At 35.8% G+C, this 20502-nt stretch overlaps 1 protein-coding gene across 3 annotated transcripts in view; it reads right to left on the bottom strand.

The window, feature by feature from the left end:
* The window catches only part of SPATA17 (spermatogenesis associated 17), a 195441-nt gene that overhangs the window by 44918 nt on the left and 130021 nt on the right, over window positions 1-20502 (bottom strand). For all 3 annotated transcript variants that reach the window (XM_033430459.2, XM_033430458.2, XM_004271030.3), the window contains one exon: window positions 6469-6604. In XM_033430459.2, coding sequence (XP_033286350.1) covers window positions 6469-6604 — 136 coding nt within the window. The remainder of the gene's footprint in view (window positions 1-6468; window positions 6605-20502) is intronic.

Here is a 20502-nt window from a genome sequence, read left to right on the forward strand (position 1 = left end):
ACAGTAAAACAGTCATAGTAGGGGACTTTAACACCCCACTTTCACCAATGGACAGATCATCCAAAATGAAAATAAATAAGGAAACACAAGCTTTAAATGATACATTAAACAAGATGCACTTAATTGATATTTATAGGATATTCCATCCAAAAACAACAGAATACACTTTCTTCTCAAGTGCTCATGGAACATTCTCCAGGATAGATCATATCTTGGGTCACAAAGCAAGCCTCGGTAAATTTAAGAAAATTGAAATTGTATCAAGTATCTTTTCCAACAACAATGCTATGAGACTAGATATCAATTACAAGAAAAAAATCTGTAAAAAATACAAACACATGGAGGCTAAACAATACACTACTTAATAACCAAGAGATCACTGAAGAAATCAAAGAGGAAATCAAAAAATACCTAGAAATAAATGACAATGAAAACACAACGACCCAAAACCTCTGGAATGCTGCAAAAGCAGTTCTAAGAGGGAAGTTTATAGCAATAGAATCCTACCACAAGAAACATCTCACATAAACAACCTAACCTTATACCTAAAGCAATTAGAGAAAGAAGAACAAAAAAAACCCCAAAGGTAGCTGAAGGAAAGAAATCATAAAGATCAGATATGAAATAGAAATGAAGGAAATGACAGCAAACATCAATAAAACTAAAGGCTGGTTCTTTGAGAAGATACACAAAATTGATAAACCATTAGCCAGACTCATCAAGAAAAAAAGGGAGAAGACTCAAATCAATAGAATTCGAAATGCAAAAGGAGAAGTAACAACTGACACTGCAAAAATTCAAAGGATCATGAGAGATTACTAAAGCAACTATATGCCAATAAAATGGACAACCTGGAAGAAATGGACAAATTCTTAGAAAAGCACAACCCTCTGAGACTGAACCAGGAAGAAATAGAAAATATAAACAGACCAATCACAAGCACTGAAATTGAGACTATGATTCAAAATCTTCTAACAAACAAAAGCCCAGGAACAGATGGTTTCACAGGCGAATTCTATCAAACATTTAGAGAAGAGCTAACACCTATCCTTCTCAAACCCTTCGAAAATATAGCAGAGGGAGGAACACTCCCAAACTCATTCTACAAGGCCACCATCACCCTGATAGCAAAACCAAAGATGTCACAAATAAATAAAACTACAGACCAATATCACTGATGAACACAGACGCAAAAATCCTCACCACAAGACTAGCAAACGGAATCCAACAACAATTAAAAGGATCATACACCATGATCAAGTGGGGTTTCTCCCAGGAATGCAAGGATTCTTCAATATATGCAAATCAGTCAATGTGATAAACCATATTAACAAATTGAAGGAGAAAAACCATATGATCATCTCAATAGATGCAGAAAAAGCTTTTGACAAAATTCAACACCGTTTATGATAAAAACCCTCTAGAAACTAGGCATAGAGGTTACTTAACTCAACATAATAAAGACCATATATGACAAACCGACAGCCAACATCACTCTCAATGGTGAAAAACTGAAACCATTTCCTCTAAGATCAGGAACAAGACAAGGCTGTCCGCTCTCACCACTATTATTCAACATAGTTTTGGAAGTTTTAGCCACAGGAATCACAGAAGAAAAAGAAATAAAAGGAATCCAAATTGGAAAAGAAGAAGTAAAGCTGTCACTGTCTGCAGATGACATGATACTATACATAGAGAATCCTAAAGATGCCACCAGAAAACTACTAAAGCTAATCAATGAATTTGTTAAAGTAGTAGGATACAAAATCAATGCACAGAAATCACTTGTATTTCTATACACTAAGGATGAAAAATCTGAAAGAGAAATAAAGGAAACACTCCCATTTACCATTGCAACAAAAAGAATAAAATACCTAGGAATAAACCAACCTAAGGAGACAAAAGACCTGTATGCAGAAAACTATAAGACACTGATGAAAGAAATTAAAGATGATACAAACACACGTTCTTGGATTGGAAGAATCAATATTGTGAAAATGACTATACTACCCAAAGCAATCCACAGATTCAATGCAATCCCTATCAAACTACCAATGGCATTTTTCACAGAACTAGAACAAAAAATTTCACAATTTGTATGAAAACATAAAAGACCCCGAACAGCCAAAACAATCTGGAGAAAGAAAAACGGAGCTGGAGAAATCAGGCTCCCGGACTTCAGCCTATACTACAAAGCTACAGTAATCAAGACAGTATGGTACTGGCACAAAAACAGAAAGATAGATCAATGGAACAGGATAGAAAGCCCAGAGATAAACCCACGCACCCATGGCCCACTCATCTATGACAAAGGAGGCAAGGATATACAATGGAGAAAAGAGAAAAGACAGTCTCTTCAATAAGTGGTGCTGGGAAAACTGGACAGCTACATGTAAAGAAATGAAATTAGAACACTCCCTAACAACATACACAAAAATAAACTCAAAATGGATTAAAGATCTAAATGTAAGGCCAGATACTATAAAACTCTTAGAAGAAACATAGGCAGAACACTGTATGACATACATCACAGCAAGAACCTTTTTGATCCACCTCCTAGAGAAATGGAAATTAAAAGAGAAAAGAATAAATGGGACCTAATGAAACTTAAAAGCTTTTGCACAGCAAAGGAAACCATAAACAAGACAAAAAGACAACCCGCAGAATGGGAGAAAATATTTGCAAATGAAGCAACTGACAAAGGATTAATCTCCAAAATTTATAAGCAGTTCATGCAGCTCAATATCAAAAAAACAAACAACCCAATCCAAAAATGGCAGAAGACCTAAATAGACATTTCCCCAAAGACGATATACAGATTGCCAACAAACACTTGAAAGGATGCTCAACATCACTAATCATTAGAGAAATGCAAATCAAAACTACAGTGAGGTATCACCTCACACCAGTCAGTATGGCCATCATCAAAAAATCTACAAACAATAAATGCTGGAGAGGGTGTGGAGAAAAGGGAGCCCTATTGCACTGTTTTTGGAAATGTAAATTGATACAACCACTATGGAGAACAGTATGGAGGTTCTTTAAAAAACTAAAAATAGAATTACCATACGACCCAGCAATCCCACTACTGGGCATATACCCTGAGAAAACCATAATTCAAAAAGAGTCATGTACCACAGTGTTCAGTGCAGCTCTATTTACAACATCCAGGACATGGAAGCAACCTAAGTGTCCATCGACAGATGAATGGATAAAGAAGCTGTGGCACACATATACAATGGAATATTACTCAGCCTTAAGAAGAAATGAAATTGAGTTATTTGTAGTGAGGTGGATGGACCTAGAGACTGTCATACAGTGAAGTAAGCCAGAAAGAGAAAAATAAATACCATATGCTAACACATACATATGGAATAAAGATGCAGACATAGAGAATGGACTTGAGGACATGGGGAGGGAGAAGGGTAAGCTGGGACGAAGTGAGAGAGTGGCATGGATATATATACACTACCAAATGTAAAATAGCTAGTGGGAAGCAGCTGCATAGCACAGGGAGATCAGCTCAGTGCTTTGTGACCACCTAGAGGGGTGGGATAGGGAGGATGGGAGGGAGACGCAAGAGGGAGGAGTTATGGGGATATATGTATACGTATAGCTGATTCACTTTGTTATACAGCAGAAACTAACACACCATTGTAAAGCAATTATACTCCAATAAAGATGTTTAAAAAAATGATATATATATATTATTTTTCATTATTGATTTTCATAATTTTGGGAAAAAGTAATATTATTTGCTTGCAATCTGCTGACTTTGTGATGTCTTTGTATAGTGTTCTTCATATTAATAAAATTAAAAATAATACAAAATATTAAGTACTATTTGATTATTAATTGATGTAATGTGAATGCGGTTAGAGAAAGCAAACATGATTTTTCTCTCAACTGATACCCTTTATCCCAGTTGTGTAGCAAATCATCTGGAAATTATAACCTCCATGCTTAAAGATGACAGAAGAGAAAGAAAATTCTTCAGGCAGACACTCTTAAAACGTGATGGAAAGGGTGGAGATCAGGAACCAAATGTATTTAATTGAGCTGTTTCTTGGCTGAAGTGAATCTACTGCATTGAACTAAATCTTATTTGCATTTAAATATTTGTAAATAGTCCATCTTCCAATAGAAGCATAAAACTACACCAGTGTTTTCCTTCTCCAACATTTTGAACTCAACAACTCACTAAAACTATTCTTCATCTACTAATATGAGTAAGTGATGGTCTCACAACTCCAAGGTCAAGAAACAAAGTTTTATATAAAATAAAGAAAAATAAGCCTGCTTTTAGTTATTTATTGGGCACAAGTCTCACCCAAATCACTTTCAGCAAATCAAAACATAAAATATTTTCATGTAAACAATAGAATGACTACCCTTATACTTTGTAGACTCTATTGGCAACACAGGAATAATTTGTTCATCTAATATGGTTATTTTAAGAGATCAAAAGAAGGGGGAAGAAGGATATGAGGAGGGGAGGGAGAAATTTAAATTTGTATTTAATATTTTTCTACGTGGTTTTCTGCAAGTGGATTAATGATTTATTAAGACATAAAGAATCCCTACACTTTTTCTCTTAGTTTTCAGGGTCTGCAAGAACAATTATTTGTCATTAACTTTTCAAGTATGTGTACTTTCTAAACGTATACAGAGGCACACAATGATTCCTCCAAAAGAACAAAATAAACATTTTTTTTTTAGTGAGTATCTGAGAATTTCTGCAAGTTGCTTACTTCAGTTAGATAAATGCATAGTCTTGGAATATGTCAAAATATATGAATGAACCTGTTGCATAAAACCAAAAAGTACTGTATTATTTTAGGAAAGAAACATTGGCACAAGGATTTTTCTCACTCTGAAGTAGCTTGATGTCCTAAGGTAGGTAAGTCATTTACATTTTAAAGAAATGAGAATTTCCTTGAATTAAATAGGATGGTGAGGGCATAACAGCAAAAAAAACCCCCACAAAACTTTACATCAAATAGAAAAATGAGAGGTAGATCACATTATGTACATTCAAAATACAAAATTAAATAGTTTAAAAATCATATTAAACCCATATTCTGAATGGTTGCATATTAGGTAAAAACAAATGCCTAGAATAGTCTTACCATGGATTTTTATGAAATAATATTGTTATCAACTTTTAGGTTTTTCAATCAGTGGACCAGATTGAACTACTCCTTGTATTTCTTATGCCATGGAATTACTATTTAGTGTTTTAGAAGACCATTTTAAAAAAATAATAAAAGACTTAGTAGCTGTAAAAGAAAAAGGCACTTTCCAAAGAATCCAAGTTACTCCCCAGCACGAGTTCCCTTTGACATTCCTATATTTAAAATGTCCTTAAAAAAAGAAATTTTCTTAGAATTTGGTAGAGAAATTTGTTTCCCTTAAGGGTCTAATGTATCTTTTCCTCTTGAATAGTGAGGATGCCTCTGCAACTTGTGTTCTCTCTGTCTTTGCCACCCACATGCTGCAATTCCTAAGTCACTTCCCACCATACTCATAGTCCCCCTTTATTTTGTGTGCACAGCCACTCTTCTCATCTAAGATCATTTCCCCTTATTTAAATTTCTAGAATATGACCTGTGCTGTATTTGCCATTTGATAAGGTGCCTTAAATCCTTTTGGTAGGAGACTGTGTGTAAATGAATAAATCCTCATTGACAGACGATTAATAGGAATAGGCCTGGTAGTATATGGAACTCAAGAGCCCTAACCCCTTCCAGAAAATCACTGCCTACTTCATTTTATCTGTATAATTTTAGCATGAATAAGTTTGAGTTTCTAACTGCTAGACAATAGGTTAAACACATAGTAAGAACTTTCCTCTTTACCTCCTATAGTGTAAGACACGTGAGTGTTTACGCAATCTAGAAATTTTCATTTAAGTGCTAGCAACTATAATTCTGGAATCAGAAAATAAATATTTGCTTTTTTCTTTTCTATACCATATATATATATAGATAGGATATCACATATATCTCCCTCCCTCCCTCCCTTCCTTCCTCCCTCCCTCCCTCCCTCTCTTCCTTCCTTCCTTCCTTCCTTCCTACCTACCTACCTATCTACATACACACAGAGATTGAGAGAAAGCAGGAAAGCACTGATCTCCCTGCCTGAGAGTTAGCTTAACTCTATTCCACAGATTCAGACTCTGACCCTAATTGGCTTTGCCAAAGCTAATGATCCATGCCATTTGATCACAGGGTAGCTGAACCATAAAACACAAGAACACAACATCAAAAAAAACCCAAAACCCACGAAAAACTTAAATCTTTTACTGACATAGTAAGCAGCACTATCTTCACATAAAATAGCTATAAATAATTTTGTAACCATGAAGGTGTTAGTTGTAATGAGAATATTTATATTTGCTATAATCAGTGTATATTTTTAGCCTTTTAAAAGAAACACTACTTTCTTTTTAATGTTGCATCAACTCACCTTGTCACAGATCCATTTCTTAGGATTTTCATCTCGGAAATGTTGACTTCCATAAGCATCAGGACCATACTTGCTTGATAAATGCATTGTCGGGATGTACTTTTTATTTTTATGGTAGGAAGAAAATGGCAAAAACCTGAAAGAACATTTAGGTAATAGTCTTAATTTTATTTCTAGAGACATTTGATTAAAAAAAATAAGAAGTAGTAAATTACAGTGAAAATAATACATGGCTTGGAATCAGAATACCAGGTTTTCGCTTCAGTCTCTGCCACTGACTATCTCTGTGACTAACTTCTATGAATCTTCATTTCTTATTCTGCAAGTGGAGGTACTAAAACTTCACAGAATTTTTGTGAGCCTCAAATATTTTCTAAATATAGAAAGTGTTAAATAATAAATTTATTAATTAATTATGCCAAATAATTCAAAACATCATGTAAGTAAAAATGCCCTTAACTTTAAGATGGTAGTCCCCAGATGAAAAGGATGGCCAGCACTGGCAACTCTTATTGAAATGGGCTTCTTCAAATCTTAATTTACCCAAAAAATAAAGACAGTTTGGTACAGGTTATAGATAATGACCCTTTTGAGTTAGTCAGACCTATATTCACATCTTAGCTTTGCCTTGCTACCTGTGTTCCCTCATGCAAGTTGCCTGACCTGTAAAAGATTTTAATTATAGGGAAATTGGAAAGAATGAACAGCTTAATATATACAAAACTTTACATGGAGGCTGAAAACAGTAAGTCTTCAATAAATAATGGGGGTGCTAAAGTAGAAGGAGCTTATTGTTGTAGCTCTCATTATCATCATTATCATCATTATCACCATCATCATCACCATCATTATCATCATCACTACCACCACCACCACCATTACCATCACCATCATCATCACCACCACCATTACCATTATCATCATCATCACCACCATCACCATCATCATTACCACCACCACCACCACGATTACCATCACCACCATCATTGTCATCATCACCACCATCATCACCACCACCACCACCACGATTACCATTATCATCATCATCACCACCATCACCATCGTCATCACCACCACCACCACCATTACCATCATCACCATCATCATCACCATCATCACCATCATAATCATCATCATCACCATCATCACCATCATCATCATCACCACCACCATCATCACCATCATCATCATCACCATCATCATTACTTTTAATGTTATTTTGATCAACATAAAAAATGAAAATTTTAAACTCTCACAGGACAACTAAGATTGTGATGTATCTTTAGTGTAACCTGATGAATTGTTTAATCCCTCATCAAAACTTTCTGAAATAAAAGTAAAGGAATAAAAAACTTTGTAAACTCACAAGAAAGAGGACAAAAGAGAAGAAATAGAAGATGAAAATGCTAACATTTTGGCAGGTGGAAAGCAGAGAGAAAATTTAAAAACTGAAATCTAAGTTCCAGAAGAGGGAGAGGCCAAAGAGAAATGAAGCCATTAGTCCTGCAGAATCCTGGAAGAGTCTAGAAGTTACTGCAGTGGGTGAGAGTGAAGAATAAGGCTGAAGACAGGTGAAAAACCTATGCCATGAATAATTAAATACCCAGGTTCCTCTCTCAGTCCATGTATCCAAAAAAAATAGTGTATTCTCAGAAAACTTTATACTGGAGAGCTCTGGTCTCAGGGAAAGCAGGAACCACGGAAGGCCAGAGTGAGGCACCAAATGGAATATATGAATTTCAATTCAAAGACTACTCATTGAAATCTTCCCTTGCTCATCTCGAAGTAACCTGGGAGCTGGACTAACAGATTTCAGAAGAGTAATTGTATCATCTCAAAAGATACTGAGAGCGCCCAGAGAAACAACTTCAAATATCAACATTTGGAGATCTCTTAACTAAAAGGTCATATCACAGTGCAACAAAGTCTATCAGTCAAAAAGCCACTCTCGGACACAAATAAACTTTTTAAACCGATTTTTAGAGTCTCCTTTTTAATATGAATTTAAGAATAGATTACCAACTGGGGAAACTACCAACATGAAAGAAAGACATATATCTAAACATAAAAGATAACCTAGAGGAAACATATAGGAAACAGGAGCAAACGTCAGAAAATTCTAATTAATATAATCAATGGAGACATGGTGTCAAAGAAATTAGAGCTAGATCCTGATTTAAATACAAGAAACATTTAGAGGGAAACAGCAAGCTCTGGGAAATAAATATATACAGCTAAATTAAATATTCTGCCCAGAAAAATATTTTGAAATTCAGACTTTGAAACAATAAAGTTGAGGTTCAACAAATTTATTGAGCATATACCGATATTTTCACATATATTATCTCATTTAATTAAGACAAAGAAGGGGCCTTTTCAAAAATCTCGGTTAAATTGAAAAAAAAATTGCCATTATATTCATAAATTTGTTTAAAAAATAATAAGCTTAGGAAATGTGGTGTTATTTCATCAATTTTCACACCTCTCTACAATTTCTTTTTAATGTTTATTAAGGAACTCCTTTTAACTATTTTTCCTAAGAAAATATTCTCTAAGCCTATTTAAGATAAAAAATAAACAGAACACAGAGCTTTGAATTATACAAAATTACACAGGCATGTATTATATATGCTCTTGAGAAAAGAGCTCTCATTTAAGACAGATTATGGTCCTTCCAGTGCTAATTTGCACATGGGATGGACATCACACATACAAAAAATTAATGTGGCCCCAATGTCCCTGAGTATACAGAGGAGGTGCTGTAAGCTGGCTGCTGTACTTAAACTTTTTATCACTTCTGAATTGCATTTTAATAGTACATTTTTCTTTTGTGTCTGAACAAAATTTGCCTTCTCAAGGGACTGGATGGCTGAGAAGACAAGGCTGCAAGACTAGGTATTTCCCTGCACATGAATTAATATTAATTTCATTGAGCCATAATGTTTCATTAAGGTAACATGTAATGCATATTCTTAAGTGCACACATGTATGTGTATATATGTATATACATTGAAAAATATTTAGATGTTTTATAAATAATATTTTAAAATTTGTCTTCAAATTCAGAAGAAATTATTTAGTTCTCAAATAGAATTTGCTCTATAAAAGTATAAACAGCTATGAAAACCCTAGAAATCAATTGAGTTTACAATCAAAAGTTTATATAATGGTCAATTTTACTTTTAAAATGGTATCTTTACCAGTTTTAAATATATATTCAGATATGCTTTATGCTTGCAGTGCATACTTTTCAATTAACTGAACATCACATTAAAGAAGAAGATGATATGGGTTTGCCTGTTAATTTTTAAAATCTCATCAGAGATACAGGTCTGGCAGAAATTCTTAAATTCAATGTGGAGATACAGTGATATATACAAACAAGTCAGTACTTGAATGTCTGCAGAGTTAGAGAAGAATTGGTAGGGGTCTCAGGAAGCAAAAATTAAAATTAACCAATTAGCTTCAGGGAAAGTAAGTCCACTGCAAATATAAAGTCTTTATTCTTTGAGTATTAATATACTTAATATTATTTTCCAAATAAGAAGACTAACAAATTACACTTATCTTTGTTTTCTTTATTAACTTTCATCCCCCCTCCTTTTTGTTTATAGTCCTACTACTGTCACTCATAATTCTAGGTTTTCCTCCAACCTATTTATTTCACTGCCAGATACTTCAAATCTCCAATTACGGAACCCTATTACCTATTGATTCAAACCTATATTCTTCAGCCCAGCAGTCAGGCTTCTTAGAATACACTGGGTCTCTTCAATCTCCTACCACTCCTTACCTGACGTCTTTTGATGTCATTCTCCTTCCTCCCTCCCTCCCTCCTTCCCTTCCTTCATTCTTTCTCTGTTTCCTTCATTCCTGTCTTTCTATCCCAGCTCTGCCTTTGTCCATCTTCCTCTTCCTGAAATACTGATCCAAGTACTACTTATCTTTCAAAATCTGGCTTAACACCCAGCTTCCTAATCGTCCTACTCCAACCCACACTAATTTCTCTACTCTCTTAATATTTATTCATTAAACAAACATTAAATGAAATGCTTTTATATACTAAACACTTTGAAAAACACTGGGATTTAATGCTGGAAGATGCAGTATACCTAAAAGGAATTCACCTTATAACAGGGGGTGGAGAATGAGACAACACAGTAGAATGTGTTGGTTTTGTGATAAATACATGCACAAGAGGCAATTAGGACACAGAGGAAGGTTTATTTATATACGCATATGTGCTTGTAACATGCACATATATATGCATGTGGGGGTGGTTACTGGCAGGGAGTTGGGGGGCGGGGCATGGAAAAGCTGTCTTCCCAGACCATGTATGTCAGAGCTGTGTACTAGACATGTAGAGTTAGTCAAGTTAAGAAGCTGGTGAAGACTATTTTAGACAGAAGAAACAACATACACAAAGATATGGAGGTGAGTTAGAGCATAAAAAGGGATGCTGAAGAAACGGAAAGGGGTTCAACATAACTAGAAAATTGAGTTCTTTATGAAGGAAGCAAAGGAGATCGTGAACAGCTTTATAGTGAAGATGAGATTGCCCATGGAAACTATGCATAGAAATATATTACCAATCTTCATAAATTGCTAAATATTTTTCTCCATATATATTATATATTGATTGCCCAATAGGGTAGTTATCCAAGCCACAACGAATTCTGACTTAGGTAAATCATTTCAAACTGGACATGGAGATAACGATTCATAGATATCGAGATACATAGCTATGGAACAAGTCTCAAATACCTGTTCAGGTTTCAAACATGTCCTAGAACAGCCCTCTCTCTGTTAAAGGGCTTCTAGTGAAATATATGTATTAAGCACAAAGCAGGATAAAGGGTACCTTATTACAAGTTAGGAATTTTACTCCAGATCACAATAAATTCTCCAATGATTATGCACAGCATGCAAATAAGTCTTTTTGCCTAGGCTAGAGGCAGGAAAAAGAGCAAACTGGAGTGAGTTTGCCCCCAAATTTAAAACAGAGTGTGTAATCCACCCCTTTCAAATGTGGGGACTGCTCTCTGTTTTGCCCTGAGTCTTAACAGCCAGCAAAAATCAAAGGTGTGATAAGAGACAGATGTTCCTCCGGGGAGAAGAGCCTTCCTCTTTAACCACTGGCCAAAAAAGGAAAAGGTGGGACGGCTAAGGATTCTCCCCACTGAGAGCAACTCCAGGCCAGCACCTGACTACTAGTCTGAGGAGGTCAAGAGAAACTCTGGAGCGAGGTAGACCTCATGGAATGTGGCCCTGCATAGGATGGGTCCCCCCCAAGGAGTAGCATGCTCCCTCCTTGAGCTGAAGAGGGAGTGGATGGGGGAGAAGAAGAGAGCAGGGGAACCCAAGGGAGATGTCAGCTTCCCCTAGAGGCAGCTCCTTATGATAAGGAAATGGATACTCAGCTCTGGGCCTGTATCAGATAAGCAAATAGTAGGTATATAATAATCACTAGGGGACTTAATTCATAGTTAATTCAATCCACCACATATGTCTTAAATAACTATGCTCAGTAACATTGTGTTTAGACACTGCAGGTATAAAAAAGATGAATAAGCAGAAGCCTCACCCTAAGACCCTTAAAATCTAATGAGGGAAAAAGACAAATAACTACGCCAATGTAAAGCAGGGGGTGTAGCAGGGTGGGGAAGCAAAGCGTTCTGATAAAGAAAAAACAAAAGAGTATGGGAACAGAAAGCACCGGGGACAATATCTAACCTGAGTTTTAACAAATGGGTCAGACTGCATTAGGCCGAAATGAAAATTGAGAAGGAAGATGTAAAAGTAGGGGACCGGTATGAGTACAGGCTGAGAGGTAAAAGCTTGGAACCCACATGTGGGGTGTTAGAAGTATGGAGCTCATTGGCCTTGAAAATGGGAAGAATGCTCTTCATAGGGTGCTTATACTGACTCCTATCAGAACAGGTAAAGAAGCTTCAGCAGTCTTAGCTTTCTTAACATCTCTGTGGAATATTATCCTCAGTTACTTTATCCTTTCCTCACAGATACTATTGCCAAACTGTAACATCACGGGGGCTCTGTGTGGCCCCCTCCCTGAGGGTGGACTTGATCATAGCATGACGAAGGCTAATAAACACTGGGGATGGAGGAAGGAGAGCCCATTACCACATTCCTCTCTCTAAAACTCTGTTGCTAAATTGGATGCCTTGTGATCCTTTGATACCAAACATGTCTGACATTTTCCATCTTTTTACTGGAAGAGGTTTCTTTTCTTACTTATGAACTCGAAAATAAATACAGGATTCTTCAACACATTCACTCTTTCCGTTTGGGGAAAAAAGAAACAAAAATAAATACTTGTCCATCATCTCAGACTGCGTATAAAATGATTTCGTCTTCGAGTTTGGAAACCTCCTACACTTCATGGACAATAAAATGTAATGAGATGATAGCAGAACAAATAAAGTCATATGAATTTTACCGTCTTCATATTTGAATAATTGAATTTCATATGTTCAAATTGTAGTTTACTTCTACCTTAAGAGTGACTCGAAGATGCTCTTGTTTCTTTCTTTCTTTTTTTTATTATTTATTTATTTATTTTTGGCTGCGTTGGGTCTTCATTGCTGCGCGTGGGCTTTCTCTTGTTGCGGAGCACGGGCTCAGTAGTTGTGGCGCACGGGCTTAGTTGCTCCGCAGCATGTGGGATCTTCCCAGACCAGAGCTCGAACCTGTGTCCCCTGCATTGGCAGGCGGACTCCCAACCACTGCGCCACCAGGGAAGTCCCAGAAGATGCTATTGTTTCTTAACTACTGAGGTAATAAATGACCAAAGAATCTCTCCGAAAAATCAATTATCTGTTTTATTGTATATGCTACACAGAATGCAAAACATGCCAATTATTTTTTGTTGTTCTTACAGCAGAACTGTAGAACATGCTGAAGAAATCACAAGCTGCGTTAATAGAGATCTTGGGCTATGAGCAACCTGTCTCGTTCCAATCATTAACAACACTGGGAGGGCAGACACGCCTAAACGGGATACAGGAGCCGGTACTGGGATTCACTCCAGGATCTCTGCTGAAAAGCTCTACCTAAAATACTTGCGGGCTTCGCTGGTGGCACAGTGGTTAAGAATCCGCCCGCCAATGCGGAGGACACGGATTCGAGCCCTGGTCCGGGAAGATCCCACATGCCGTGGAGCAACTAAGTCCGCGAGCCACAACTACTGAAGCCCATGTGCCTAGAGCCCGTGCTCCGCAACAAAAGAAGCCACCACAATGAGAAGCCCGCGCACCTCAACAGAGTAGCCCCTGCTCGCCTCAACTAGAGAAAGCCCCGCAGCAACGAACACCCAATGCAGCCAAAAATAAAAATAAATAAATTTATTAAAAATAAAATAAAATAAAATACTTGCAAAAGGAGCAGCAAGGATTAAGAGTTTTGTAATGCTCAAAATAGAGCAGTTATTTAAATGGGGTATAAAAAAGGAGAACAGGAGGGGAAAAAAATCCACTATGGGCTAATTAAGGGAAAGCAATTCTCTTAATTCCAGAGGCAATTCCCTCTGCTCTACAAAACTTAATTCGACAAGCAAGGACACCTAGGTATAGAAGTTTGAAAAGAGTTGATGAAAGAATCAGAAGAGAAAATATGAACAAAGGAAGTTGATTTAATCTACTAATCAACAAACAAAAAACTTTCATGTTATCATAAAAGTACACCTGCTCAAAAATTACATATTTTATTAGATTCTAATATTTTAATCATTATTATAATATAGAAAATAGTAAATTTAATGTTTTGAGGGCTGAATTAAAACCAGTTCATTTCTAGTCTCATTGTCAGATGACTTAGTTCTCATTAACCAGTTGTAGCATTTCTTTTAAGACAAAACATTTTGAAAAACCACACAACTGGAAATATACAAATTATTTGTGTTAATTATATTTGAAATAGGATGAGATATATTTTAAACTTGTAGTATAATTCATAATGAATACTGACTTAATATAATGAATTAATAATAAATATATACACAGTTCATGATATATATAAGTGAAACCATTGTGCTGGACAGTGCAATATGTCAATTATATCTCAATAAAACTGGAAAATATAAACATTAAATAATTTTAGCCCTTCTGAAAAAAATCAGGTCAACTGTCCAATTCATTAAAATGGGCCATAAAATGTTGAATTTTTTTTTCCTTTTTAATACAGAATAATATGTTTTAGAATAAACTTAGCAAATAAAAAGTCTCTTTTTATTACCTTCAATATGAGAAATAAAAGGTGTTTTTGCTATATGTATTAACAATCCAAATTTCCAGATAAATCTAATATACAGCTCATTAATACCAATAGGGGGATTTCAAAACATAGTCTACTCATCTATCAAGATGTTTTATTTGAGTAGAATTTTGGTTAAGAGATGTTCATAAAATGACAACAAGTTGAAATAGGAATTAGACTTCATTTATGGATGAAAACAGGTTTCATTGAGATTTTCATATAAACATTGCTATAACTATTCAATACATAAAGTATTTCATACTTAGAGTAGAATTCACAGCAGAAGTTTAAAACTCAAACTTTTTAAGCAGCAGTATCAATAACACAAACCTCTCCCCTAGGGTGGTGATATAAATATAGTATTTAAATATAAAGAATACCTATGGCAACATAATATTTAAATATTAAGAATGCAAATGACAAGACTATCTGTTCAGCTAGACAGTGAGCTTATATTACAAGCTCCTAAATTTAAATGGAAAGACATATTTTGCCCTCCTTACATTTTTTTTAGCTTAAGAGGACTAGTATTCCCTGGATATGTTATTATTATTATTATTAACAATCTCCAGGCACGCTGATTCAGTAATTTCATTACAGCTGTGCAACAACTTTCCGATACATATCAGAGTTGACCTTACTTTCCTCTAGTTGATTGTGGAAAACTCACCAAAAAAAAAATTTCTGCTGAAAGATACTGAATTTGAATGCCCCAGCTAAGTAGCATTCATTCAGGTTCTTCTTTTAGCAGTCCATTTACAACTTTAAATGTTTTAAGCTCAGGTATGTTAAGGACTTGTGTAATTGACATGAAGAACAAAATTAAGGAGAAAAATAAGGCTGTGGGAAACACTTGCACAAATTATTCTTAAGCAGAATGAAATAAGCTGAAACTAAAAAAAATAAAATTGCTAAGAAAAATCAAATGTAGAGCAGCATATTCCAAACCATGGTCTGTGGATAAGGGGATTCCATGGCCAATCATGCCACTAGCTCTACGATGCCAGGAAATCTTTGCAATGTTGTTCATTGCTTTGTCCTTAGTACCTAATACAGTGCCTGGCACATATTAGGCTGTAATATTTGTTGAATAAATGAGCTTGCAAAATGCTATACATTATATGTCCCCTTTTTGAAGGTCACACTAAATAAAAATATACTTGAGACGGAGAAGCCCTGTAAATGCCAAAAAAAAAAGTTTAAACGTTTCAAATATAATTTTTCCCAAGTTTATTTGACAGAAACTCATTAACATCTTCCAGACTAGAGTTCAAGAGACACAGTTTGGAAAATGCTGTTCTAAGAAAAAGAAAAGAGGAAGTAAAGGCTGCCCTATTACGCGAACTGTTAGTGCGGTGTTAATAAAGATCAAAGATGGGACAAAGCAAGAGAGTGGCATGGACATATATACACTAACAGACGTAAGGTAGATAGCTAGTGGGAAGCAGCCGCATGGCACAGGGATATGGGCTCGGTGCTTTGTGACCGCCTGGAGGGGTGGGATAGGGAGGGTGGGAGGGAGGGAGACACAAGAGGGAAGAGGTATGGGGACAGATGTATATGTATAACTGATTCACTTTGTTATAAAGCAGAAACTAACACAACACTGTAAAGCAACTATACTCCAATAAAGATGTTAAAAAAAAAAAAGATCAAAGAGAAATCACACTTGAATTCATTTCCTCTTGCTTGATTTCTCTTGCAACGAGAATGATTTTGGTGATCAGATAGATTAAAACAAAACAAACAAAACTAGTTCAAGCTCAAGCTCAATATGTAAAAAGAGCTGTTGACCGCTTACTGCTTGCCAAGTATGGTGCTAAGCATACTGCATAAATCCTGGGCTCTTCCTCGAGGAGCTTATCATCTGGAACAAGGGTCTCCAATGTCTGTGTCTGGAAAGGCCAGGCAGGTAACACATATTAAGTCAGATGTAAAAACTAAGAATGCAAGCTTTAATCAGTTTGTTGCCATAGGAGACTGGAGGCCTGCTGTTTCCAGATCTCTTAATTCTTAATATAAGCCAGAAAATCTGGATTTTTAAAAGATATAATTACCTTTTCTAATGTTTTAATCAATTTTTAATTTTTCAATCAATTTAATTTTTAGAAAACTAAGGGGTCCAAATATAACATACATGGAAGCTGTATGCAACTCAGAAGCCACTAGTTTGTAACCTCTGGTTTAGAATTTATAAATGAGCGCCTACCCGATGATTTCAAGGTCTCTATAAGATATACTGTATCTCAAATTAGATCTTTGGATGAGATCACCAAATCATCATTAGTTATTCTTAAGACCTTATGAATGTACCAAATATATACCAAAATTAGTCTAAAAGCAGAAGAATATAGATTCTATAACATATAGGTGGCTTAATCTGATGTTAATTTCAGCAAGATTCTAAAATGGAATATTAAAATAAAATTAAATTCTAGAAAAGTGGGCCAATATATGTGTGTATATGATACTGGTACTATTTTATTTTAATATGTCTATATTTTGATATTTTACATTTTAAAATTAAATATACATTTAAAAATATAAATTAAAATATTTTATATATAAATAAATACATATAAAGAAAAATATATCATCACCACAGGTAAAGTAAAATTTTAAACATCATATATCTGAAGTTTGGCAAAGAATTTGACAAGCTCTCTTATGATATCCTCAAGAATGTGGTAGAAATAAGAGCTAGGTGATAAAGGAGAAAGCAAAAGCTATGGATGAATGACTTCCCAACAGCCAAATCTGATGCATTCTTTTCAGTCCTCATTCAACTTGAACGCTGCATCAAGCAGAGTCCAGTCCTTGTAGCGAATTCTCTTCTCCCTTGATTTGCAAAATACCTCCTGGTACTCTTCCTTGCTTTCTCAGTTTCCTGACTGACTCATCATTTTCTGCTGATACCTTGAATTAATGACTCTTATCTTAACCAGAACTGGGCATTAGAATCACTTAGGCATATATGTCAAACCCATATGCCTACTGAGTCAAAATATGTGTGGCTGAGACTAAGGAGTGCATATGTATATAATTTTAAACCTCAAGGTGATATAGATAAGCGACCTAATTAAGAACCACTGCCCTGACATTAAAGCAACTCCCAGGAATCTGTGCTTAATCTTTTCTCTCTCTAGTTTCTCCCTGGGAGATTTTTCCCCCCACCAAGCTTTTAACTATCACCTCTGATGATTTCTAAATTTTTATCTCTATATACAGTGTTATTCTTTAACTCAAGACCAGTATTTTCAAATGCTCACTAGGAATATCTACCTGGATATACAATAGGTATCTCAAATAGAGCTGCCCCCAAATTAAACTCATATCCCAAACCTCCACCCTATCAAGACAATAGTTCTTCTTACATTTTTTTTTTTATTAAGTAAGGACATCACTATCTGACCAGTCACCTCACTCCAAAGCTATCAAGGCACTAGAGGAACCCCTGCCTCTGCACTTCTCAATCGGAGGAAATCCTTGCTCGCTCCTGGTTATACTTTCATAAGACACTGTATTTGATATAATGTGACATACCGTCCCCTGACCACAGTTGTGATCCATTCATATGTTAACAGCACATGTCCATTAACTTAACACATATTTGTTAAGTATCAATTGTGTTTCAAGCCTACAGCTTGTGTGGACCAGTTTGATAATATAAATTGAGCAGAACAGATTCTCCTGAACTGAAAAGCAGAATTAGCTGTGGGTTCTAGAGCTGGAAGGTTACACTGAATCAGGCCTGGGGTGGCCAGGATAACTAAGGGCAGGCTGAAGATTTATGGGCAAGAAACTGTGAGGCAGTAGATAAAGCCAGTCAGTAGAAAGAAAACAGGAAGCAGAAATACAGAGAAAAGTGGAGGTGCCACTAGAGGGAGAAAACCAGGCCTTTTCAGCCCTCGAGAGTCACCTTAGTGCAGTTTTTCTTTGGTTCCTTAGATTTCTATAAGGTTCTTCAATGGATCTTTCAAACACACCCTTTACTTGAGTTACCGTGAATGGATCTTTGTTCTTAGCAATTAAGAAAGCCCTAAGATAGTGATCCCAAATGCATCTATGCCCCTGACCACCCATCCACACCGTATCATGTTGGCCCCTATTTCTGGTTTAGGGTTTATAGGATTCTACCTATAAAGCAGTTTGTCAACCTTTCTCTTTCCTTCCACTACCACTATCCTTGTTCTATTGCAAGTTCTCTTTATCTCCGAACTGGACTATGGCAGCAGTACCTTAACTGCTGTGACTCCCATTTCTTCACCATGGACATAGCTAGTAGAGTGATATTTCTAAGATAACTGACCCTTTCACTCCAGTGATTAAAACTCAGTGACGGTTTTACACCATGTTTTATATGGTAAAGTCCAAACACTTTATCATGGTACACATGGCCCTTTATACTCTTGGGTCCACCTATACCTTCCCTCTCACCTCTGCCACTTTGCATGAGGTACCAAAGCTCTGAACTAAGCTTCGCTAGCTACCTCAGAAGGCAAACTGAAACCCACATGAGCTATGCACTCGTTGACAAAGAGGTGGCTTTGTCCAGGCAACATCCTTGGTGTCACCCTCCTTGCTTCGCCTGGCAAACTTCTGTTCAGCCTTCAAGTCTCTTCTGACCCCCAACATACTTTTGAACTCTAAATTGAAACAGCGAAGACTGGGATGTATAAATGCCATACCAATAGAAGAATATGAGTACGGCACAGAATGAGCATCTTTCTTTTACAAAGGAAAGTCCACAGGCCTTGTAAATGGACCAAAAGTTGATTGGCAAAACTTTACTTAGAATATGTTAGCCATTGTATTAGGAAGAATTATTAGAAAATGATAAAAGTCTAACTAAAAAGACTAACAGTGTGTTTTTATGATTGTCTGATTGCATACACCAAAAGTGTACGTAATATTTTCACAAAATCAGTAAAAGTATTCCAAGTTATCACCATTATGTCGATGTTGTAAGTCTTAAACTTCTTCAGACTTAGATGTCTATGAGAACAGAATTCTAGGATTCTGTTATTTAAAAAGCCATCTTTTTCAAGGAAACAGTGGACAAAAAGAGAGCACAGTTCTCACTGTAGAGCCAAAGTAATAAAGGGCTTTTTTGTAGACAAATTCTAGAAATTCTTAATTACACACAGGCTTATTATCTGTATCCCTAGTGTTATAAAGTACCAGAACTTCATTAGAAAAATTAAGCTGGAAAAATGAAGGCAGTACTTTGTAAATTTCCACTGGAAATTAGCTGGGAGAGACAGAGGAATACTGGATCAAAAGAGGGTAATCACGCTTAACTGTGCCCTAGAGCACCCGCATGTATAATACGATTTGCACAGCAACTACCTCTCCTATTACTGCTTGTTTGGAGTATTCTGTGTTAATGGGGTTAGCTAATTTAGTATTTTAACTTAAAAAGGCTCTGCTGATTAATAAATGTTGCACACTGTGCTAGTAATTAAAATAAATGGAAGAGTTACAAATAAAAGTTGAATTGTTAAGAAAACATTATCTGAAAATGTATGATAATCCCTACTTATCATAATACAATAACGGTTCAGAAAATATGCAAATTGTAAAGGTCTAAAGTGTTACAAAATCACACGAGTCCAAAAAGTTTTGAGATGTGTTAAATTTCCTTACCACTGTTCTTAGTGATAAATAATACAACCAGATCTCATCTACATATACCACGGTTTTTAAATGTCCTTTTAAAAAAGTTTAGTTCAACTACTGTTCACCTACTCTTAATAGTGAAGG

The sequence above is a fragment of the Orcinus orca genome, chromosome 1 (assembly GCF_937001465.1).
Source record: "Orcinus orca chromosome 1, mOrcOrc1.1, whole genome shotgun sequence".
Lineage (NCBI taxonomy): Eukaryota > Metazoa > Chordata > Mammalia > Artiodactyla > Delphinidae > Orcinus > Orcinus orca.